Source organism: Trichoplusia ni, chromosome 11 (genome assembly GCF_003590095.1).
Source record: "Trichoplusia ni isolate ovarian cell line Hi5 chromosome 11, tn1, whole genome shotgun sequence".
NCBI classification, from domain to species: domain Eukaryota; kingdom Metazoa; phylum Arthropoda; class Insecta; order Lepidoptera; family Noctuidae; genus Trichoplusia; species Trichoplusia ni.
The window spans coordinates 9,669,513-9,696,917 of NC_039488.1; the positions used below are offsets into that span (position 1 = coordinate 9,669,513).

Below are 27,405 nucleotides of genomic sequence, written 5' to 3' on the forward strand. Positions count from 1 at the left end.
AACTGGGCGGTTCTAAAGTATATTTTTTATGTAAGAAATTAAATTCCTACGGTCTCATATATTTTTATTTTACTTTAGGTTCATGGAGGACAGGCGTGAATCTTTTTTATCACCTCATTGCATTTTTCGTTGTTTTTGTGGCAACCAGATTTCTTACCTCAAAACAATTTTAAAAGACAGTTTACTTTTATTTTTCGATTTCCAAAAACTTCAACAATTATTTATTTTAATTGATCACTTAAGTAAATGGTTTTTCTATATTCCAAATGTATGGCGTTCTTGAAAATCAACTCTGCAATTGACGACTTACTTGCATGTGTGAATACTTTTTATTTGTTCTGAATATTAACTAATGATTCTTTACTACGTAGTTAGTTATTTGCCTGAATATTTATTCTCGCAGCCAATCAAATTCTATTTCATGCAGCCTGAACAGACTCCAACATTCTTAAAAAAAAAAAATGTCTACCTACACTTTTGTCAGAAAAGAAATCGATTGAAACTTATTCCTGAGTTAAGAAGAAAAGTTCAATAACTTATAATATTTATTAAATAATGAAGATCTGTAATCTTATTTTATCTTTATTATGATTTACTGACATAATCAGTGCGCCACTTAGTTTTTATCGCTTAACTTGAACATAGCAGTTACGGCTAGGCTAGAAAGTGAAATAGCCAATAACCGACCGCTTGAAGTTGTACCAACGTGAAAACGCTACTAGAAATTAATTGTGTCTATCTCGATTTGGTTGGCTAATACTGGTGCGTTCCGATAATATGTGACAACGAATTTTAACATCCAGCCAGTCCGTCGACACGCGTCAGGCGGAGAACGCGCTTGTATTCGAATTTTGAATTCGAAAAACATCGCGAATTATTGACAGACATTTGTTTATGGTTTATGTCGTAGAATATTTTTTGTGTTTTATTTTTATTTATTGCAAGAATAAAATAAGTTTCCTTGTAATTAAATAATTGAGTTATTTCCGCGGGTGATTCCGCGCTTCTTTTTCGATATTTAAACGCTCGAAGAAAGTTTTATGCACCAATGTAAGTAATCTATTAATACTTTATCAAACACTGATCAATTTTTATTGTAATTTTTTTCTATTTTTTTGCTATTAAAAACCGTGTAACAGTTTAAACAGGTATTCCTACAGTACACGTTAGATACTTGTGTAAAACTTTATAAAGCATTTTTTTAATATTATTCATTTAGGTATATCGCAACAAGAACGCAACATAACACTTCTTAATGACTTTAATTTGGCCATATGACGTACATTAAACTAATTGTTTTAATAATAAATATTATTAAGTAAGACTCAATTTTGTATGTAAAATAATTGTTGAGATTTGTTATTTTTCTTCTGGATATTTAAAAACATAGGTACTTACTACATAATCGAATCAACTAAATATAATACCATGAAATTGCAGTTTATTGTTGATTACATTTATTTCCTAATTAATATTAACTAATTATACTATTTATAGTAGGTACCCAAAGTACTTAGCTATCAAATTCGACTCATGCTGTCTTAAAATTAGCGTCGTTACATTTAACGTCTTTTAGTTAACAGACACAGAAATAATTATAAATAAATGTAAATAAATAATAATTATTGGGTGAATAAGTAATTGGTAAATGGATACTTTTAAACTAGCTTTTCAGCCAGACGCAGTGAACTGGTAGAAAAAAAATATCAAGTAAATTCGATGTTGTTCAATCTTATTAGAACTTATCAGTAAACAATAAATACATAATAAAAAATAACCTCGTTTCTTAGATTTTAAAGCTGCCGCCACAACAGTGGAAAATTAAATGTATCTTTGCAACAACATTTAACTAACCAATAACTTTGTTTATGATAAATATTGTATGATAGGGACAAACAACTCTTGACCCTCAATATCGTAATGATTGTGTTTCTGTAAATTGATTATTAAGAAACAAGAGCACATTTTACTCAATCGAATGATAGCGTACGGAATATTTTTATATTGTAACTAGCTGTTGCCCGCGACTTCGTCCCCGTGGGTAGAAGATATAAGTTATGATTTAGGTATACCTGCCCGGTTTTTTTTCACATTTTCCATTGTATCTTAGCTCCTATTACTCGCAGCGGGATGGTTTATAGCCTAAAGCCTTCCTCGATTAATGGGCTATTCAACACAAAAAGACTTTTTCAATTTGGACCAGTAGTTCCTGAGATTAGCGCGTTAAAACAAACAAACAAACTCTTCAGCTTTATATATTAGTATAGATATAGATTAGACTAGCTTTGGGCGGCAACTTCAATCCCGTACTTCTCGAATATTATTTATATATTTTTGATATTCTAATTTGTTTACGAATTGAGGAAATATTTTCTAACAAGTATCTATAGATTTAAGTATATACCATTTTAACACGCAAAAGTTACAGTAAAATATTATAATGCTTTGCATAGAACTAGGTCACGAATTCATTGTAATCTACTAGGCTGTCTGGATGTATAATTTAAGTTCCATCGAACTTATAATGATAAAGTTATGATGAATCAACACACTAAGGTATCCTTTGACTTGCCATCAAGTTGTAAGGTGTAGTGTGATGACCTTATTAAATGAATATTACAAAAAATAACAGAGCTAGAATGCTTAGACAATGCTAAAGAACATAAGCCTCTTGTTAAATTTATTTTTGCGAAATGAAATTACTTTTTAGTTCAAAACGTTCGATCCGATCAGCCCTAGAGCTTGGTAAGGTGTCTACCATGAAATTAAATATTATAAAATTATATATTCCGTAAGTAGGACATATGATCACTTTTAAATGTTTTTTTTTTATAACGCTGGAGTCCACATTTGCTATCTGACTACCCTGAAAACAAATCTCGTAACAAACTCAAAGAGCGCAGTCTCTTTTAAAGTCCCGGCAATTTTTAAATGCGGTACAGACACCAATTACTTAAAAATTAATTCAGCAGATACAATCTTAGAATCCATACTGGTTACTTACTTGAAAAAACTCTCGTTTACTAGGTTTTCCCAATTATATTTGTAGATAAACAAACAATCGCACCACTTCGTTACATAATATAATGGAGTACAAGAAACGAATTATTACAATGTAACCGAACAAAAACTCGTGATTCGTTCACAAATGCCACGTCTTGCTTACCCACGCTCTACTTGTAATTTACTAGAAGATAATAACTTGTAGAGATCATATTTTGTAACACCTCGACCATTCACTGTTTATCACAGATTCCATGATAGAATTGCGACTGGAAACCACAATTTACATGGAAATAAATCCAGTATTTCATACAATGTGGTCAAAGTAATGAACAGATTCGTATGCGTACGCCGCTCGTTGTAACCAACAATAAAACTTTTTAAAGTTTTCTTAGTAAATACCTACTGGAGATACCTGAATGGAATAATCTAAAATCAAGGAAGGATCAATTAATATTACCTGTACTAATTCCATCGTCTTTGGATTGCAGTACGATATTGTAAGTCCGGTATTGTTTCCAACGCAGAATAGCTTGGACTTTTTCACACTTCTATGATGTTACACCAATGTTTTTTCTTATTTTGTTCATAACAAAAGGCAATCAAACGTGCCCATGTAAAAGCTAAAAAAAGTAAGAAGATTACAGTCTCGGTTCTTAACAAACATTACACGTATTCTTGTAAATTAAATAACAAACAATTATGTTTTCTATGTCATGTCATCTCCCACGAGAGAGCATGCACAGAGAAACGACAATAAAATCATTTGATTGACTCAACGATTCAATTTAATTTTTACTAACTTTCACTGTTTACGATATACACAAATAAAAACAGGTCACGTATGTTAGAACAAAAGACATTGCGTGATGTGAAAAATGTTAATGGTATTATTTTGTAGAAACAACAGCATTAGCAGTATTGAATGAAGCCATGAACGTGGATCTCTCAAATAAAAGTAAAATGTTTGTGTTGTTAACCGCCGCAGATGGTGTACAACGAGATAAACTTTATGACGTATGCAGGAGTTTGTTTACATTCAGCCATTTCAGATGTGGTCGGTCAACGACACAAACTCTTTGGTATTTAGTTGACTTAAAGATTGCCTTTACAGACTTTACTACAATTCGTTGGGCTTCCTATCGAACGTAATGCATCAGCGTGGTTTTGTGAATGAATAATCGTTCCTTTAAAAAAATTGTATGCATCATAAACGAAATGTCTCTTTTAACATTCGTTGTAATTGACAAGTATTTACGCTTAATCATCAAAGAAGAATATGGACAGAAACAATAGAATGCAACTAACGACACATAATTATAATGAGAAATACTTCGTCACCGTAATGTATTTAATTAGCCGCATTTATAAATGTCACAAGTATTATTATATTTTTTTGAATAAATATCTTTTTAAAATGTATGAGTAAATGCTTGCATTCATACGATGAAACCGTTTGTTATACATGTCGAGTTTCTGAGATCGTAAAACGCAAAATACAACACGATAAAGCTGTAACTGGAGGGCGTAATCACGTCTTTCAGCAATACTTTTGAAGTTGTGGGAGCGAGACAGAGCTCTACACGGTGTAGAGCGGCATTTCACTTTCACAAAAGCAACAATACTCCTTTAAAAGGTGGTGGTAGGCTCCCCCTAAGGTTAATTAGTCGTTTCAGTCTACAAAACCTAGTTTTGTTTAGTTTTCTGACCAACTGGGTCATTGTTTACTATTTCCCTTATTCCATGAAAGGTCGTGGCTTGAATAACAGACGCACGTGAGCATCCGTGACAAACACAATTTCGCACGAAGTACATACTTTATGCTACCTAATATACCTTATATTATTACAAATATTTAAATTAGATATACTTTTATGTGTGTTCAGGTTTATAGGTTTACAAATTGCATTTACAGTTACATGTCGTTATGGACACTAATAACATTGGCTAAATGGTCAATAACTTTATCAAACACAGCCTCATTTAAAGTTTTTTTACGTGTTTTGAAAGACAAATAATAAATCATACTGGGTTTGTTAAAATGGATAAAGTTAAACAAACGTAAATACTTCCATAATAGTAACTGTAAGTTATATCTATTTGCAATTAAACAGGACAAAACTGATTGCTGTATCTTGGATCCTTCCGAAATAGTTGTGATTATAGAGTCAGCAAGCGAACTGCGAGTGCTATGATAGCTCAGTACGTTCAACTGATAGAAATCTAAATGTTTTCCCCCATACCTTGACTTTTACGATCCACTTTCCCAGCCAAGGTTTAGTATTCTCTCTCTGCCCTGTCTCCCATGCATATTTCTTTTTGTCGACGATTTTATCGCGGGTTACGTATGTTACGAGCATATGTAAAGTTGTACGTTGCCTAACCTTAGGTATTTTAACAAAATTGATCGTTACTAAACTGTTATTGCGATAACTTTTGATAGATTGATCGTTTCGCAACTTATATACGATGTAGCATCATCTACATCGAAAGTTATTTTGCGCTGTATTTTCCGAAATTACTTTAAAACCTATAGTTAGTATCTAAGGGAAATTCAATCAAACTAGTTCGAAATAAAAACCATACAGTTTGCCTAGTGTCCTCAAACACAGGATATAAATTGCACATTACCTTCTAAGGAACTCGGATAGACGGATAGCATTAGGCAAGTAATTAAGCTCATTGCTTTAATGAGACATTTCACTGAACCGGGTCAATGGTTGTGTACTACTGTAGCCGACTGCGACTCACCATCGTACTTACTTTGGAAACAGCCGAACAAAGGACTAAGACTAATTATGTTTGCCTCTCGCATTGTTGGCGACGTAAGCGACGCATGTAACACTGCTTTTATTATTTTCGTATGTTTTTCTACTGCTTTGTAATGCGGGATGTGTTGTCTTGAACTGTCATCGGTGAAGCTTTTTCTTTTCACTAAAATTTTAGAAAAAAAGATTTAGTCTGACGGCTGAGGTGTGGCAAGCCCGTATCCAAATAGCCGTAAAGCGGAGCATTGATCTGTTTACAGCGAGACAGAAGCGATTACGTCGGTCACGGCCGCTCCACTCCTATGCAATGTTTACATTCCCTTTAATTATGTTTACCTAAAGTTGCGGAAATGCAGACAACATGACTAATAACTTGGATCAAAATGTAATCGTAATATACTATAGAGCTCTGCTTATTTGAACATCTGAGAGTAAGGAAAGTTCTCAATCCGAAAATAAAAGCGCTTCAATGACCTTTTTAGCCCTGTGTATAGCCGAAAGCAGTAACTGTATTAGACGATCTTGAAGTCCAGATTTAGACACATTTTCTTTAGCAGTCAATCAGTATTACAATAACCTAGCATAAGTGTAAGCGTAATCTTATAGAACACATTGTGAGTTCTCACGTGCATTATTGCTAGTACCCCACCAACTTGCGGATAGTATCTTAAAACGCGTGCATAACGATAAGAGAGTCGCTTTGATTTTCACAGACGCGAGGCAATGTCGGCAGACCGAGTGATCGGGGGGCCTACCATCTATCTAGAGTAATATTAGTGCAGTCGCAGGAAAGAGAGCGCGCTATAATCATGTAGTATGGTGTCTCGCTTCGACACATGCAATAACATTAATATAAGAGGCGGGGGTAAGCCATCAGTTCTCAGTTCTCACTAAGGCGAAGCGCTGTGTCGGTGAACCGACAGATCTGATAGCTCTTCTCAATTATGGCAGACCTTGTACATCTCTGAACAAAAGTGACTCCACGAATAGTGGTTGAGGTCACCACAGCACTTGTGTTATCCACGAATGCTTGTCCTGAGTCTGGCTGTCTTTGTGCATGTGTATTGAATGTTTGTGAAAATCGCCCCTGACACAAGGATTTAATTCCTAAATGCGGGTTACCTTTTTTTCAAAGTGCATGTTTTAATAAATTATGTTGACAGTCAATACCCCACAAGGTCGGCGGATGTACATACATGTTCTTTTGAATGAATAGGGACGATGAAGTGACTTTGACATGAATGTAATTCTTTATAAATCGCTTCAATTCATTCATGATTTTTATATGAATGACCGGCTCACCAAAATTGTTATTGTATCGAGCGCTTAAACTAACCTTTAAATTATTAATTGAACCTGTAAATTATACGTAATTAAAATTAGTTACGTTCAATTAGAGCTAGTTGCATTTATTTGTATCACAAACAATATTAGAACACTGTAGCTTTGCTGTCGAGTGTACACAAAGATCAAAGATAATATGTTCCTGAGGCACAATAAGTCCATTCAACATTGAAGGATGTATGCACAATTTAATCAGCAACGATAATTTTAGTTATTGTAATAATTGCAATGAAAAAATACTATGAAAATGCGTAATAACTATAGAAATAACTGTTAAATAGAATCGGTGTCGTTGAAAATTAATTAATTAGTGTAATATAAAATGCAAACTGTTTAATACGTATCTTACTTAACAAATCATGCATCATTTTTAACAGTGAAAAAAATTAACGAGCGCGTTAAATTCGCATATACCTAATTTACATATAACCTTGGCGTAGGACGAATAAAACCACTTTGTAAACTTAGAAATTTTACGGTCAATCACCTGTGTGTTTTCTAGCAAACATTTAAAATCATTTCGTCTTTAACGATTTTTATTAAAACCCGGGTCGTTCAACTCATTTACAAAACGTGATATTTATCCTTCCACTTCATTAATTTAAAAATCGTGTAAGTAATTTATTTAGGCGGATATTTTATTTGAAATCTATTAATTATCCATGTTTCATGAGGTTATAATAATATATATTTTATGCAATCTTCTTAGGAGCAAAGTAAACTTTGTTGTTGCATGTATTATGTTAACTTTGCATGTTTTGTCAATAGGTGCACGCATATAATTATGTCACAGCACCACGAAATGTGACGCTTTTTAGTGCTTTGATATGATTTGATGCCATGCCGTAGACACTATGATCAAATAATTTATTAATTAATATCAACCTTTGTATCTCACAACAAGACATATTAAGGTAATTTTTAATGGTAATTCATAATATAATTAGGCAAAACATAAACAAATATTTGAAGTACAAAGTGCAAAACCCATAAAATTAAAATCTACATAACAAAAGCATATCCTGATTGTTTGATTTACACGTTTTTGTGTAGTCTCATTAATGCTCTTGTTTTGTGACCGTGTGTTTTTCTCAATTTAATTGGTATGTGTACATTAAACTATATGCTACCGTGTCAAAAACAATGCGTTGATCACATCCGTTTCATGAACTATAATTTGTGGTTGATCGTGACAGATATTGTTGTTTAATTTGTAGTTATAAACCATAAATATGTAAATTATTGTTGCATAAGCAAATATACTTATTATATACAATATATCTAATTTGTTTTTGTTATTAATTCTAAGCTAGCAAGATAAGTCATCGCGTAAAAACCGGTCAAGTGCGGAACAAATAAGCAAAAGTCTGCCTGTAACAGCTTTTGTTATTTAATTTGTCGAACGATAGGTACCTCAGGTGAGGAAAATTTCAACTTATTTTCAGTAAAAAAAAATGATAATATAACTAATTAGTACAGCATACACTCGCACGCGTCATCCTTACTGAATTCAAACTTACCCAATGAGTTTTTCAGTTTAAATTATGAGAAACTTGAAAACTACTAAAAAGTAAACAATAAGAAACGGATGTACATTATTCTTAATAATTAAAATTAATTTTTCATTCATCATTCGGCAAGAGCTGGCACAAATACTGAGACCTGAACAAATATCGTGGCATATAAAATATGGTTGGCGTGCAGGACCGAAAACAACACGATGTTTGCTCTAAGGCAATATGCATGTAAAGTGCTTTAATATAGTGCCTTTGAACATGTCGCATACAGTGTAGATCGCACCTGTATGTTAGGAGTGTAATAAAGACACCCCTTGAAGTAGTTTATTTCATAAAAATGTAATTAAAGTTATTAAGTTTTGAAGATTGTAACTGATTTAATAGTAATAAAAGAAGTATTACGTTTATGGATCTCCTGATATAGGTTTGCACTATCCAAGACCAGAATCCTGGTTTCTTTACGATGTTTTTCTTCAACATCTGTCAGTGGCGTCTCAAAATTAAAAAGAAGTAAAATAAACATCAAGGTTAAGTTACAGTTGCTACGGCCATAAATTTGATGAGTGAATAATGTATTGCAAATTTGGCTTTATTTAGCCTATTTGTGTGAGGACCATCAGTTTTTTTATAATACGAATAATGTACTTAAGTTATATCAGATTTACGCAATTGGAATCGCGGTCAAAAAAAAACAAACTTATTTTATAATAATTTCCTCTTTATCAGTTTGGTTTAATTAACTATGGTGTCATTGATTCCAGATAACAAACGCATTATTTTTGTCCTGTTAACACAATCATAATTAGTTTACACTTTTAAGATAAAGAGTAATTAGAGGTAGATCGAAATCAGTGTTAGTCAGTAAGCGGAACAAAAACACTTGGATTTGTGTGTCATACAAAACAAAAATATGTACCTAACGATTGCCATGCCCAGCGTTTTAACGAACACATTAAATAATTAGATCCATATTTGTTCAATCGATATATCTATAATACATAATTTGTTCCGTTTTAGTTTTTATAAAAAAATGACTTCTTCTGTAAGAGTTAGCCGGCGCTGTACTTTTAAATTACGCACTTTAAATAAACAAAATGTAGATATATAGGCAATTAGTTCCACATTAACTCTAATTACTCATCTACTTCTTACTTATAAAATTCATTAGTTTAAGTGAAAAAATACAATACAAACAAGTACACCTAGCGATGTATTTCTAAGTAAATGAATTTATTTCGCTTATAATGAGACAGATTTGTCCCGATTACAATTCAAATTTGATTTGATTTATATTTTTTATTTAATATTTGTAATTTACTCGTAGATATATCGAAGTACACCAATTTAAACAAAATCTTCTTTTTTAGTGTAGGTAGTTTCTACTGTTAATGAGATTCTTTTAAAAATGTGTTAATAGATATAAAATAAGGACGTACTCGTATACGAAATAATTTGAAAGTAGTATTGAATATTTTTAATTTCGCAAAGAAACATCACGAGTTACGATGAACAGTTATCATTTGTACTGCGGATATGGATTTATCTGTGCTATTTAACAATTTAAATTAAACTTGTATTGTAAGTGCATAGTATAGATAAAAATATGTCTGGTAGGAAAACTGCAGTGAGTTTGCAAGAACAAAAAATTGTACTTTGTGGTTATCAATATTCTCTTGGCAATGTTAATAAATTGCCTACACCTAACATGTGATGATATAATTAAAATTAAAAACGGAGGGACAATTTTGATCATTAACATTATCACAATAATAATTTATTTTACAATACATCGCTAGGTGTACTTGTTTGTATTGTATTTTTTCACTTAAACTAATGAATTTTAAAAGTAAAATGTAGATGAGTAATTAGAGTTAATGTGGAACTAATTGCCTATATACATTATGTTTATTTAAAGTGCGTAATTTAAAAGTACATCGCCGGCTAACTCTTACAGAAGAAGTCATTTTTTATAAAAACTAAAACGGAACAAATGATGTATTATAGATATATCGATAGAACAAATATGGATCTAATTATTTAATGTATTCGTTAAAACGTTGGGCATGGTTAATCGCTAGGTACAGCGTCATAACAAAAATAATTCTTGTAAACTTTGAGTAAAAACCCGCACTTATTAAGACATAAACATTATTTAATTAATTTATGCGCTCATAATACAAGTTAATCATAATTAAATAAGGAACATAAGGATTTATAATTCTACATCCTGTAACCAATATAAGCGAGCTTGCAAGGTCAAATAGTATTTGGAACAAAACGACATTGCGTAATACCTGGAAATCTCTGAGCAGATAAGCTAGCCAGGAATCCTTAGAACTGGACTCGTACTCGGCTGCTTTAAATATTTTTGTCGCATGTTAATCTAACATTCCAAGATGACTACATTATGACGATTTCACCAGGGTTGTCCAAAACATCTTACTGTTACATACTTACTTGCTTATCTTCAATAAACGAAAATATGTAGATCCAATTTCTTCATAACTCCCATTCTCCTGGCTTAGTTCTAACATAAACATAGCCCGTTTCTGGACTTCGCAGAAGGCCTTTGGAAATGTCAAATTAAGTTTTTTTTATTTATATACTATTTCAGATAGCAAAAAATTTGTCGATCTTAATAAATCAATACGGTCCACACGATCTACAGATAAACCTACGTAAAACAATAGCAATTTTTTTTGAGTTACGTAACCGCACTACAAGTTTATGCTAATTAAATCGACCTTATAATTTTATTTTCTACATAAGGATTACATAACATCACGGGAGCATCCACCTTGTTTTCCCATAAAAAACTCGCAATTTTTTTTTGGTTCTCTTAATTTTTTTCAGGCTTTACCATCGTAGATGAACGTAGAAGTTTTAACCATATCATCCTTTACAAAATATCCATTAACATACAACACTAGTCACCTATTCCGTGCTAGTGCCAGTCCTCTTTCAACACCGCCGCTTATCTGTGAAGCATGTAATGCATGCATCCGTCCCCGTCAGCCCTGTCTGCATGGTGGTGCATGGAATTCTGATCAACTATTCAGTGCGTATTGTTTGAGCCTGCGCTAGAAAGCCACTGGTTTTGTAACTAACGTGTGAATGCGAGCCATTAACATAGGCATTATGCCTGTTTTAACGTACTTACATATTTATTGTAACGTCAACGCACTATTTACGCAATATTTGAAGTAAGCTAATACGTATCCTGGAGATATCTGTGATTTATAACTCATTATTGCAGTTCGTTTTTCTCGGAAATTACTCAACCGACAAAATATTTAAACGATTTTTTTAAAGTAGAAGGCTTATGAATTTTGTTGGTTTGGCCTTATGGAAATATTTTAAATAGTCTCATCTACCCGAGATAATTTATCAATTCTTCTTTAAACAAATTATCATTTATACGACCGAGTCTATAACCGGTATCAACAACAAAAACATGCAACCGACTTAAAATAAAAAAATACTAGGCCAAAATTGATGATTTTTATGGGCACAAATGACAGCTCTTTCACGTTAATTAAAAACAGTATCAACAAATTGGGTCCTCCAATCCGTAACAAAAATAAAAAAAAACAGACAAATTAAAAACCTCATCCTTTGAAGTCAATAATTCTATCTTTAAACAGTTTCAATTAGCATTGAAACATAAACAACAAGGCAATATTTAAGTGTTAAATCAAACATAGTTCAACAACCAAATGTTTGTCCACACTATGAGGCTGTGAGATCACATTAGCACATGGCCACAGTGCTGATACATTACCTATGCGGTACGATATGGTACAGCGGTCAAGGTATCGATGTGCGTGCGATACACGATATACTTTCAATTAACAGAGCTAGAAACAAGAAAGCATAATTTCTTGTTAAATGAATGATTTTGCTTAAATGTATCGGATTCACTCGGAACTGGAGTACTTAATTATGCGATGACAACCCGCCACTGTTGTTATTAAAAAAATATTTATGTATCCGCCTTACGACAGTTATTTTAATACTGTTGTCATCTTTGTTTAGTATTAGGTCGAAACCATAGAATATCAACATACTCCATAAATGAGAAAACCAAAGAAAAACGATATAACAGCAAGTGACTAGACTAGATATTAACTGGACATGCAACATTTAGTTGACGCCGGCATTACAACGATGTGTTTCACTTTTATCGAGTGATTGATATTGCTTGCGATAATAACCATGCAATAATGTTAGATACCCAACATATTGTACTCAAACACATTCTTTTTTACATATTGTTTGAACAAGAAAATAATACAACCGACTTTTAAAAACTATTGAGCCAAACTTGGTGATTTTTTTTATGGGACCAAATGACAGTTAAGTAAATAAAAAGTTCGGTTCATCCAGTCCAAAAATCTGAGGTCACAAACATAATGAAAAATAAAAGACGAAATCAAAACCTCCGCCTTTTTGAAGACGTATCGTACAAACCCAAAAATATATTTCTATACTACTTATATATTGTTTCAGATAATGTTAAAAAAGCAGCTCCTTTATACACTCGCGGCACTGATATGTGCAGCGAGTGCTGTGGTTCCAAACACAGCCACGGGAAACGAAATTAATCAGTTGCCAAAGAAAAGACTGACAAACACCGGTGGGCCTTTATACCCGCAAGCGACAAAAACCAGGGACTTGAGAACTCTTGATGGGATATGGAACTTCAGAAAGTCGCCTTCTGACCCCGAGGTCGGGTATCGAGGCGGCTGGTACGCACAGGATCTCGACAAGGTAAGAGATTTTTATCCATCAACTTATCAGTGAAGCTAATACATGAGCATCCAATAAAACCGGTATCATCATCGTTTTATTGTGTGTGACGTTTTCCTCTATTGCATTGTTGCTAAGTTACCTTGTGTACAACACATGCAAATTATTCAGTCATTGATGCGAATACTTTAAGATGAAATATTATTCAAAATAAATCGAAACCATACCGTAACCTAGGTTATACTTATGATAAAATAAATTTAAAGGTTGTTACTCTATGTTGTGGGTTAAAGTCTCGTTACTATTTATCATGAATGAAGTACACGGTACTAAAGTCCAACAGAGCTTTATAACTAATGCTGTCCCTCCTCGAATTATGGTCGATGACGACGATGTCCAACAATTTATCATAGCCTTTAATTCCACCCACCATTTTTTTTGATATAACTTGCGTTCAAAGGAAGTCGTTTTTTTTTTAGTTCTCTTCTAAAATTTAGATTAGGTTTGTATGGTAATATGGTAAAAATATAAAAGTATAATTAAAATATAGATGATTTTGACTAATTTAAATATTAAATTAAATGTCTCTCTTCTACCTCTTTGATTTTGTTAGTTTTTTTACTATAAACATGCATATCAGGATAGATTCTTGTAAACCTGTCGACCTTGACGCCTATGCGTGGTACACAAATATAATTTGCACAGATAACTCGCTTTGTTCGATAATACAAACCCGTTCCTGCCGTGAATTTGGTATTATTCAATATCTTTGTCATATTCACCTTGCTACTTTTGATTTAATTTGGGCAGATTATAAAAATGGTTTTACAAAACACATATGTCTGAAAGTGTCTTATATCTAAATGCGTCGGCTTTGATTTTGGTTCGAAAATCTGCAGAAAATTAAAGCACAGGTATTTTGAGCCTTCGCTAAAAAGGTACCAATACTATTTTTAGAACTAAGACCAAATACATCACAACATAATAATTATAGTAAAGAAATTATGTGGACCCAATAAAAACCTGATTCGGTCGCCAGACAAGAGCTCAATAATGAAGCTGTTATTATTCCTTTATGTTATCTTTTTGCAATAATTAATACCTCGATTCATACACTTTCATTAATCTAGTGATGCATGACGTATGGGAGATAACACTTGAAAAATGGCTTCTAATCCGGGAACTATAAATCACAGTAAGTTATTTATACTGTTGATAGAGTTCTTTAGGCTTTACACTTTCAAACAAGCTTTTGGTATCCTACATGAAGATCCTTAGTAGTTTTAGAGATTAATTGGGGCAATACGGCAAAATATTGGATATGTAACACTTTAAATTAAATACCATGCTACGAATCGAAATGCAACAACAATGAAGTATTACAACAGTTGATTCATATTTTATCAGGTGGTGCTCTTTATTGACTAGTATTTTAGTATTTATAAATAACTAAATTTAACTATAGTTAGAACTGATGAAAACATTGATTAATGGGCGCCCCAATTAGGCAAGGAAAAAAAGAATAAACGATTACTCCCAAAACTTTTTGCAGAATATTGCAAACTATACTTACCTACAAATAAAAAAAAATGTGTTATACATTCAAACATGCCAATGATCGGAGAAGCTCTGAAAACTAGATTCAGAAAAGGCTTAACCAGAAATATAAACTGTCGGTAACTCCTTCATACATCACAATAAATTCGTGATAATTCCTTTGCAGACTGGTCCTGTAATCCCCATGCCAGTCCCTTCATCATACAACGACGTTGGCGAGGACATATCCCTGCGTGACCACGTAGGGGTGGTGTGGTACGACCGAAGGTTCCACGTGCCCTCGTGGTGGGGCGCCACGGGGCAGCGCGTCTGGCTGAGGTTTAGCAGCATACACTACGCTGCTGAAGTGGTAAGGACTAATGAGTAAATAAATTTCAGTCGATGTAGCAGGTCAGGTTTGAAGAAAGACAAAAAGTCGTGGCCATTATGATTCAACCCAGGCCTCATTCAAGAACATCCTGGTTCTTTCTTCTTAGCTGGTCACATCGGACATGACATCTATCGATACGAAACGTATAAGAAGGCTTATAAATGTAACCTACGCTTCTTGCACTTGCAGGGTAGATTTTCGTGAATGTCCCCTAGTTTCTACATACAACACAATCAAAGAGCCTATAAACGGAATGATTGAGTCACTTGATTAAAAAACTTTAATCATCAATCATATTTTCCATTGTTATTTTTAGAATTGTTCAAGACAATTGGTGCAGTGACTGACGCCGGCACATTTTTCTAGAAACATTCACAGAACTACTTCAAATGTTTTATCGTCAACATGCTGTATTTAATTCATATAAATAAGGGCGCAGCTTTTACATACAAATGCATGTTTTTCAATAAAAACATGTGCAAACGTTGTTGTGTCAACAGCTTACGTAGGACACACAATGGATTCACACGATTTACATATAAACGGTTTCTGTCGACCTTACATCATCAGTGAGACACATCTCTCTTGAGAAAATCTCGTAGTCTATAAAGCGGTGAATTTAAATAGCTGCCGAGCCCTTAATTGGACTGGTGTGCACTAAGTTTTCGTATAAGACCAAAGCCGACATCGTGGATGCCTCCTCTTAAGGAAGGTTGGCAATTAGGGCATATTTAATGATATACGGCACGTCTGATTTATATTCCCACAGATTTGTTCACTCGTGGTGAACCTTCAAATGCATAATGTATCTCTTTGTTTTGCTCTTGATCATCACGCAGTGATTAAACTTTTTCATACCACTGTTGTTCAAGTTATCCAGAGGCTATCTTTATGAGAAACTTAAGTAATACGCCATACCTTTTAAAACAAAAGGAATTGCAAAAAAAAATCTTTGGTGAGAGCCAACCTACATATTATGAAGGATGCAGACAATTGCAAATGTTTCTAAGTTTATGGTTTATCTGTGAGTTTCATCACTTTCTCTGTAGGTAAATAAAATATTTAATTCTACTCTCACAAGTTTAAGTAACCATCTCAGGCTCATACAATCACTATAATAACTATTTATTTCCTTTGTTTAACTATTGTGTTGTTTACGAGTAGCAACGTTTACAGCCGAAGTTATCAATTTTGACACTTATAACAACAATGAACTTCTAGACAAGCGGTACAATGTTTGCAATCAAGTTTCTAACGAGTGAAATCTTGACTTGGTAACAAGAAAGGGCGCATCCAGCCCCGACCGGTGGCAACACAGATGTCTATCGCTCGGTGCCACTCGTACGATTACAATTGAACAATTTGTCCTGTCACACTAGTCTCGCAAGTTTACTCTCGTTTGACCCGAGCATTAACACGTATGGTACAGCGAAAGGAACGCATCCACTAGACACAGAAGCTATCAATTATTTACTTCGCGCTAAATACTTGCATGCAAATACATGCAATTGTAAAGTAAACTTGTACGTATTAACGACACGATTGATCGCTGCGTTTGACTTCGTTAATAAGGTGCAATGAGGTCGGTATTAGGGCGCGTTTACAAGAATTGTCAACACAATTTAACAATTGCAGACTTCACTGTCCGATTATGAAATAAATTGTTAAGTAATTTTTTTAAATAAAAATTACGTTTTTTATAACAATGTCTCGATGTCGGTAGGTATATCCGTTGAGTTAGTAACACATTTGAATATAGCACCGTCTGCGCCTTATGACATCTTAATAAATGTTGTAGACGGGTATCATTCATACGGCAATTGTAGTAGAGGGCAAGAAGCACTGACCTCGCTTAACAGACATCACTCAATGAACTTCCTGACAAGGCGCGTGTACTCTACCCAGTATTAAAGTTAGCACTTTATATTCGATAGATAACACATTTTGATTGTTGATAATCAAATAAAACAATGTTAAAACAATTGAAAAATACTGTACCTATTTATTTATAGAACTTCAACAATGCACTCATTATTTTGATACACATACTTGTTATTTACTCTTACACAATAATGCACTCGAAACAGATGTTCTGTAGGTCAAAATATGCAAACGAAATGCCTTCCAAGTAGAAATTCTAGTCGAGCTATAAATCGCGTACGAATGATTTATCCTACATTTAACATATACAGTGAATTACAATGACAAGCATCACAAAACTACTTTGTAGGCGATACCTCATTACCGGTACAATGATTTGTAAATCAACCACGAAAGGACTCGGTAAGAGGTGCTGGGAAGTGGTACTTAAAGTTGCAATTTGCAGGACAATGTGATTACTGCTCGGTTTAGAACCGAATAGAGAGATACAAATCATTCAGTGATACACCTACGGGATACGTTTGCATTTAAACTAAATAGAAACGCAATGTGATTTGTGGAGGCAGGGCAATAAACAAGGATGAAGTACTTGAATAACAGTAGTAGATAGATATCTAAGCTGCAACACAGTCACTAGCAATTTATATTCTCGTTACGTAATGTTAATATTTGGAAAATGGATCCTAAGTAATATTATCCCAAAAACTTATACATAATGTCTTTTGTTTTTGACAGTCACCCTCGTTTGATTGATATGGAAGCAAACCTTGATATTATGAAAGGTTAAACGATATTTCAGTTTCCGTCTTTGACCTTTAACAGTCACATTCTCAATTTTTTGTCACGATGTTATACTGAAATATATCTCTATTTTTTCTTGTCAATTTTTTTAATTCAGTGCCTCCTCAAAAGTTTTGCTACTTCTTTAATGCAATTGATGAGTATCAGACAACGATTTTCAGCTACTTTATAGATCCAAAAACACACTGCAGTAAACTTCAATTTTGAGATTTATACTTTCAGTATAATGGAAATACGTTTACATTTTATTGGCAAATGTAGAATAACGTAGAGCACAAACCAAACATACACAAGACGCTATCCACCTTTTTTAAATCACGCGTTCGTCCTACATACGAAAATCCTCAAGAATGCTTATGACAACATTTTACAGGATGATTGACCTTATCTTGAAACAGGAGTATGATAAATAATCCTTGAGTATTTAGGAGAATCCTAATATAATCCCCTCTTGAGGCTCAAATTACGCCCCGTATATGAGCTTACGTTGTTGGTACATTTTACGGCACCCGAGTGAGGTGAACGCACCCAACTTTTGTTTAAGCAAAACCGTGTATCTTATCCTTTATTAAATGCTTTATTTTGTCAGTTGTTTTTTGTACTCGGTTGAACCTCAAACATTCAACATTCGTTTGTAATATTTTGCGAAAAATGTAACTTGGCTCAGTCAAAAGCACGTTGCGGTTACTCAACATTGCTCTGCGGTCATGTCTGCTTTACTTTATGTTTATACCGCACATCACTGGTTACTCTTTGACTATGTCCGCATATTTAATTTAAAAAAAATAAGGCTTTTTAATATATCTTTGTCTCTAATTTCGAGGGTTCGACTTTACTAAGATACTTACAGATTACATAGATACAAAATTACTAAAAATTTCACTTAACACGGATTGTCATTATCTATTTTAAAAAGATCGGGTCTCTACTGAGTTATCATTGTTAGTTAAGTGCAACTAGGAACCTAAATAAAAGTTTTTTATCTATATAACACTAATGCATTTAGTATTTACTTAACTAAAAACTCGCTCACAGCATGATTCTATTAAGATACCGCGGTGTTGGGCAATATCCGCTAAAAATGCATTAGTTTATCAGGCTATGTTAACAAAGTATCCGGTGGTTTTCAGGCTATTTGTTTTTTTAGCGATTAAGCCATTTTGAGACGAAGGAAGTACCGTTATGATGAAAATAAATATTTTTTATTTTTAAGAATGCAGATTATTCTTTCAAAGTTCTTAAAATTTTCGTAGCTGATCCCACGGAAATAATATAGGTACATATTTTTGAGATTATAAAGCCTATGGTATAATTTGGGGTGTCGCTTACGACTAATCTCAGCCAAATATTATCAGAATTAGACCAATGCATGAGGAATAAAACTAAACTTTGTTGTATTAAAGAACGCATGGAATGTATTCAATAGCAAAAAGCCCGAATGGACCATCGCAACACCAATATTGTACTTATGAAGCAAACTTCAGTCTTCATTTATCTTAGTTAAGACAAATGGGCACTGCCTATGTCATGCATACTGTTCTATTCTAAGTACCGTTACTGTAAATGTATATTATACCTAAATAATTGTGAGAATGAAATGTCATTCGTCTCTTCCCACAGATAGGTACTGTTAAAAGTAATTTAGCAAAGAACAATATGGTAATGGCTAACGGTATCAGCAAGTGTTTTTTATAAGAAAATCATTTGTTCATGTCACTAAACTGTTACATCATCAACAATTTATAAGTATGTAGGTACAGTTAGCAATGATATTCGATGACAAAACGAAATTGCAACATTCTTTAAAATATTTGTTACGAGGATTCGAGTCCTTTCTGCGGGAGTCGTTTTTTTTTGTACAAAGTAAAAGGGCCCTACTTTTGTATTATTTTTTTGTTAATCCGATAGGGTTAAAAGAATTTCACCGACTTTAGCTTCTATATCTAACCAAATCTCGTTTTCACTTTCAGTTCATAAATGGCAAGTCAGTGATGTACCACGAGATTGGCCACCTGCCTTTTGAGGCGGAGGTCTCCGACCTCGTGAGCTACAACACTAGCAACCTGCTCACCGTCGTGGTTGACAACACTTTACTCAGTGATACTGTCCCTCAGGGAACCATCAAGGATGTCTATATCGGGTAAGCGTTGGAATCTATTTTTTTCTAGCCATTTATCTTTAACTGCCTTTCTTCTGTCCTCCTATCTTCCTTAGCCCAGGGTTTCATTTTTCCAGAAATATAACTGACATGGTTGTTTGTTAATTTCAGTATGATTGATACATTCTATAGCTTAAAAACGATGCTGTTTCCAAGGTACGAAAGGTATTTGCAACCACCGCTCGTGAACTCGACAGAACGCTAGACTTGACTGCTATATTAAATACTACGTATTTTAATGAAGACATTAAGTGCAATTATAAGCTGCAGTGTAATTTTTAAATATCAACTACATTTTTAACAAAATAAAAGCCGAGCTGTTTTGCGAAATATCGTCGGAATTTTTTAAATTTATACTTGAACGTCCAAAATTAAAATAATTATAAAAGAATCCGTTGTTTGCAAAACTTTTAGTAATTCTCACGTAAATAGTTTTCTTGCAACATTGTATATACATAAATCTAAATGTTAGTTTTGTTACTGTTTTATACTTACTATTTCTGCTATCACGCAATTAGTAACAGGAGATGGCTGGGAACCAGGAAGAACCTAACGTAATACTGACACTTGAACCCGATTCCGAGATTATAGTTTATCCTACTAATAACTTCTTTACTTCTTGCATATTTGTCATCCATAACTTATGAATAGCATACCTAAAATCATAAAATGCTTTGATACAAGTAATGTACAAAGGATTTGGACAAAGTATTAAATAATAATTACAGTTTTGTAAATGAAGCGCGCTCCTCGCCATGTCGTCACGCTTCCACAACTACAATAACATTTATAGATACTTGATTAAGCGGTAGGCCTTCATGAGACCTCATTTCAAATTATTAATTAAATTATTTCTTTTCAGCCCAAACAAAATCCGTCAAGACCAAGTGTACACGTTCGACTTCTACAACTACGCCGGCATCCATCGCTCCGTATTCCTCTACTCCACGCCCGCTGTGTACATTGATGACGTCATCGTCAACACTGATATCCAGGGACTAACGGGTAACGTCCAAATGATAAATATTTTCAAATGCATACGTCAGACAGAATAAAATAGAAAAACTTCCGCATATTCCGTTCTCCGCAAAATAAATCATTCATTCTTGCACCAGAAGCAATTATTTGTCGAAATGTATAACTTAATACAGAACATAAAAACTTCAGGCGATGAAATATGATTACTTTGAGGAGTAGCAACATAAGAATTCGAAGACAGACAGTTTTCCAATTCTACATGATCGACTAACAGTAGCATGCAAGTGTGTCATATTGCTATAATCGTGAATTCCGATCGCAGTAATTGTGGTATTACCAATATAGAACGTGTTATCGGAATACCTGATGTAGATATATCAGTTTGCATCATGTTTGAGATTCTTATTTATTTTCTCTTGAAACTTTCAGGTTTCATTGTGTATAACGTGACCTATAAAGGCACAGCTGCAGACCAAGTGCGTTGTTTCGTGCAAGTGTTCGATAAGAATGATACGCAAGTGACGGCTTACAACGACTGCGCTGGGTTACTGGAAATCGGGAACGCTCACTTCTGGTGGCCATACCTCATGCACCCCGAACCTGGATACTTGTACTCTTTTAAGGTAATATAATTGTTTCAAAAGTAACATCCTGATAGGAGATTTACTAACATTAAATTTTGAGATAAAAGGATTCCACGTTATGAAGATTTAAAAAAGAAATCTGATCTTACCAGCTTTTTTAAAACACTTGGTGTTATAGTTAAACTATATCATTTCAGATGATACCTTCTTGTTTCAATACCTAAAATATGTTTTAAGAACACGTTACATTAGCGGCAATACGTTTATTGGGACCTTGGACTTTTGTTTTCAGGTGTCGTTAATAGATCCTCACGGCGACGTCATCGACACGTACAGCCAGAAGATTGGCATCAGGACGGTCACGTGGTCCAACACCACCATCTATCTGAACGAGAAACCTCTCTACTTGAAAGGATTTGGGATGCACGAGGATTCTGATGTAAGTCCACTCTGCCTTCGTCCGTCTTCTGAGATTTTGATTCTGATTAAGGTTCTATTGAGATTTTTTTTTTCTTGCGGTTAGGTAGTACGCTACTAGCTTGATTTTAAGCTAGCAGTTTTCTAAAATTATTTTTATGATAGAAAAATATTTTTGTCACATCCGGCCGCACTGTTCTATTCTCTTTAAAGCTATGAATGTTTTAACCCACAGTTAGTACAAGGTAAGCTTAATCATTAGCTAGCAGTTTTATAATTTTTTACTAAGCTACTTGAGCGTAAAATTTCATTTTGCTGCACTAAATTAGCGGTTAAAAAGTACAAATTTCTTAGAATGATTCTGCCCACTTGACCATTCTAGCATTCTAGCTTTAAAGACGTAAATTACGATTAAATCTTAGTAGATTTCTTAATGGCGCAGTAAATGCCTAGGAAGACGTGTTTTATGAATATGTAAAGAGTGTAAAATCTCCGTGTCTGCACAAGACTGGTACCGGACTGTGCCAATAAAGAGCGTGAAAATGAAAAGAAATTCACCGATATTTTCACTCGGATGGCGAAGTTTGAACACCTTGTACGATCTACGAATCAAACTCTGATCCAGTTTCCTTATATTTTTCTTTACTTTGTAGTTGAGAGGCAAGGGTTGGGACCCAGTGCTGTGGGTGAAGAACTTCAACCTGATCAAGTGGTTGGGAGCGAACGCGTTCCGCACGTCGCACTACCCCTACGCCGAAGAGATCTACCAGCTGGCAGACGAATACGGAATCATGATCATCGACGAGTGTCCCAGTGTTGATACAGAGTGAGTGAACATCCAAAAACTTATGAATAAAACTTTCTGAACTATGACCTACCCAGTACCTTTGTTAACGGCACCTTAATGCCCGATCATTTGCTTAGTAAGTGACATAGTGCCGTCACCATCACACTAGACACTTTATGAAAAAGAAGAAAACGATTCGCAATTCAAATGTAGCTTATAATGTTAGCCCTATAAGTTAGTACTTTAGAAATGTAGAGCTAAATGCAAGTGGTAGTAATACGTATTCAATATGTAATTATTTGGTAACTAGAAGGTAAACTACTTGAACAGACTGTAAGTTTCGTAATACTGATTGTTTTACATTTTAAAGGCATTTGTGAAGGGAATTTAAGCACCTGTTACAGGCTCTTTAATGGAAATATTATTTTTACTTCACTCTAGACACAAATGACTAACATAAAATATGTTTCAGTATATTGCAAGTCTATGTATTTGATTTGTAAAAAAATATCATGTATTTCAATTTCACAGCGTGTTCTCGGATGCGTTACTCGCTAAACACAAGCAGTCACTGACGGAGCTCATCCGTCGCGACAAAAACCACCCGAGCGTCATCATGTGGTCCATCTCCAACGAGCCCAGGTCCTCCAACAAACTGGCCGACAAATATTTTGGGTATGTATGGAAGATTTACCTTTGGGTAACAAAGATATAGTTTTAGACATGTAGTCTTTCTGCAATAGGTCAATATTGAAACCTGTTTTTAAACTGAGCCTTATATTTCTTGCGGCTAGCTACCGCAAAGAAGAATTATATTTTAGCATCAATCAATATCATTTATTTCATAGTCTCAATATATTTTCCGAAACAATTTATTTGGACGATAATATAGAACGTTTTATTTTTTGTTTTCTCAGGGAGGTTGTACGACATGTTAAATCTATGGACCTATCGAGACCAGTAACTATCGCTATATCAACAGGTCATAATACCGATAAATCTGTAAGTATTGTTGAATAGTATCGGTAAAATATCCAGTAATTCACCAGTACAGAGTACAAGTTTAACTGCACGAATAGTCTAGTGGTTGAGGTCACCACGCACCCACTGCGAGACGTGACGATGCGCGTAGGACAAGCATTTGTCTAATCCACAAAAAAAGTAGTGGAGTCCATTTCACTCCAATAGACGCAAAAATTTCCTCAGTTTCTGCGATTTCATTATACCCAAAATTCTTCTGATGGAATTCCCAATAATATCTTTTCAATTTTTCAAAACTTTATGTTCGTATAGGGTCGTCACTTGGACGTGATCAGCTTCAACCGCTACAACGGCTGGTACGCGAGCCCGGGCCAGACGCAGCAGATCACGCACAACGTGGTGGAGGAGGCCAGCGCCTGGCACCGCCTGCACAACAAGCCCGTCATCATGACCGAGTACGGGGCCGACACCATCGCCGGACTGCATCTAGTGAGTAGCTCGACCAACAATATCATCATCATCATCTTCGTCATCAGAATATGCCACTGTTGAACGTCGAGCTTCCATTCTGCTATTTAACTACACACATACCTAAGTTAAACTGCAATGGCTTCGCACCGAATAGGACCTTGTTTTACTAAATAGAGCCATCGGTCTGCTTAAACCTAGCCTTATACGAAGAATCACGATAAAACTAGAGTGAAATGTCGTGGTGTTAATGGTAAAAAAAATACCAGTCACCGTTGGTAGATACTTCTTTTACATCTAAATTCTGCATGATGTGAATATTTTACAGCACTTTTAAGATGTTCCGACATAAGTATTTGAAATTGTAATCACAAACGTTGAAAGAATATCGATCGTTGATAAAAACTTATACCGATATCCATGGAATTGAGAGACGACTCGGTTCCGTGTCTCTTGCATGCGAACTGAACGATTATTTAAATTATGCTATAAACAAATTCGCGTAATTCTTCTGCCAGAGCACTTTGCGAATAATTTTTTTATATTCACACAACTCAATATGCTTGTCAATGAATCGGAGTCTAATTACACTTTTGTGCGGGCATTAAGTTTAACAAGCAACTTATATTATGTATATATTATTTTGATCTTCTCAACTGAGAAAACGATCGGAACTTTCAAAAATTTGATCAAAGGTTTCTCAGTCTCTTTAAGCTAATATTGTTTTCTCTAGTATCCTGAGTTTATCTGGTCGGAGGAGTACCAGTGCGCGCTCCTCTCAGAGCATTTCAAGGCGTTCGACCACCTGAGGAAGGCCGGCTTCTTCGCTGGAGAGTTCATTTGGAACTTCGCTGACTTCAAGACTCCGCAATGTAAGTCAACTACACATTCAACACTGCTAAGTTTCATTAAACGGGGCCCCGTGTAGCTAGCGAAATAAAACGAGAGTAGTACCTTAGGTCGAAAATTCAGTTCAGAAATAACAACAGGGTGTTGTAAAATTTTAAATAAGACACTTGACAACCACTACCCCAATACCAAGATATGAAATGCTGATTAGATCCTCGTTCATCATGGAGTAACGTTTAAATCTGGCCTTAAAGATAAGAGCCAAGAGCAAAATTGATTTAGCACTTTGTTGATGTTTGCGTGGTTATTGTTGCTTAGGGAGGCTCAAAGGTCCGCAGCGTCGCCGAGACCGCCTCCAGCCTCACATTCGCCACTTGAAGTGGCTGCGCTGTAAGCCACGAGCCTTTCATATGAACCGAATGTTTCTGACATGAATCTATTCTATATAACGTTAGCGGGGTCAGGTGGTGGTCTACGACTGATATTGCTACCCCAATGATGCATGTTATGTTGCGTTTGAGTTCGTAATTGAATGAGTTGCATGTCTGCAATACTAAATGGTTCAGACGATGGATCCTACGAGTTTGACATGAAACTACGATAGAATAAGCAGTATCATCGCATGCTTGTCTGATAACGCTTGAATCAGAAGTATGCATTCGCAATTTGTCTACGCATATCATTTCGTAAAAACGTTTTCATGACGTTACGTTTCCTGACAATCGAATATCTACCAACCTACCTACAAGTTTTAAATAAAAAAAAAACTTACCTACATGTATCCTTCATAATAATTATTATCCTTCCAGCCATAACCCGCGTGGGTGGCAACAAGAAGGGCATCTTCACGCGCAGCCGGCAGCCCAAGGCCGCGGCGCACCACCTCCGCGCGCGCTACCACGCGCTCGCCGCCGCCGACCACGGCGCGGACCTGCCCGACACCAGGTACTACGTCAGCGACCACACGCCCGCCAAACACGAAGAACTCTAACCACAGCCCACAGACCACAGCCATAACCATCACCAAATACTTTATTTAAGTCTAGCTACACGATAGGTGCAATGAAATTATATTTAAGTTACTCTTTTAGTTTTAATTTTTGTCGTCGCGATAAGATTGTTACTAAGTACAAGCATTGGTTAAGTAAGGTTTCGTACTATCGTTTAAATTTCACGCGATTTGACATTTACGTGATTGTTAATTGACCAAAGCATGTCTTAAGTTACATTGATATACCCCGACTGTATAACTTAATCCTGTTGTAGTAGTAAGTACATTAACCAACGATGAATTTTAATGGATGCCACACCACAGTGGCAGCTGCCTTTAGTTTAATGACAAATTAAAAGTTTAGTAAACGTTGAAACTTAGTTTTATACTCTAGTTCAAATGCTGCGCCATTCGAGCAAGAACCGTTTTGTTAAATGTTGCCAATATTTTTTTTTTCTCTAAGCATACTAAGCAACGCGTTAGTACTTAATAACTTGGCGCATTTTAATAAGTATGACAAATGTAAGATAAGATAGCTACTGAATGTAGACCATTTATAGTATTCCTGTATAAGCGACTTGAGACCATATTTATGTAAGTATTTTGTATACAGTACAATAAACTTATGTTTAAGGCAGAGAAGAAAATTATTTTCGTGTTTAAAGAAGCTGAGTCTTGAAACTATCCTTCATGGTTGGTTTCTTCTTCATCTCCATTACATTGCTCGGATAATAAAACCTACACCATGCTGCGTTAATAAAGTTTTAAATACACGTAAAACTGCCCGAACTAGTATAATCTAAGACGTTGTTAAGAACTGTTGTATTTTTATGATGAAAATGTACGTACAACTATTAGTGTTATTTATACCTATTCAACATTTTGAATAAACATGTAAATATTTATTGTAACATGAGAATAAAGTACAAAAATAATGCATATTTTTTATTTACCTTGCCTATATTCTTAGAATAGAAGGATTCGAGGGAGGATATATATTGACTGGAATGTTTTGGTATTATAGATCTGGTGAGTATTTCGATTTTTTTAACGTTTCAAGCAAGAGCACTATATTCTCACCGCTTTGTATCAAGGTGTGAATATAGATTGTGTAAGGACTTGCTCGAATCTGACTGGAACATTCCGCACAAAAAAATTATCTTCAAACAAAAAAAATAGGATAGGTACTTAATAAAAAAAAA

General features: G+C 34.6%; 1 protein-coding gene across 1 annotated transcript; it reads left to right on the forward strand.

Annotated features, from left to right (window-relative positions):
• The first annotated feature begins 798 nt into the window (after positions 1–798).
• Positions 799–27,138, forward strand: LOC113498692 (beta-glucuronidase). The gene is made up of 13 exons (XM_026878806.1): positions 799–1,050; positions 13,142–13,402; positions 15,105–15,287; positions 19,961–20,130; positions 21,011–21,153; positions 21,556–21,749; positions 22,003–22,149; positions 22,781–22,953; positions 23,446–23,589; positions 23,832–23,916; positions 24,208–24,384; positions 25,097–25,235; positions 26,022–27,138. The coding sequence occupies exons 2-13, from the start codon at positions 13,145–13,147 to the stop codon at positions 26,201–26,203; spliced, it is 1,995 nt and encodes a 664-aa protein (XP_026734607.1). The 5' UTR covers positions 799–1,050; positions 13,142–13,144; the 3' UTR covers positions 26,204–27,138.
• The last annotated feature ends 267 nt before the right edge of the window (positions 27,139–27,405 follow it).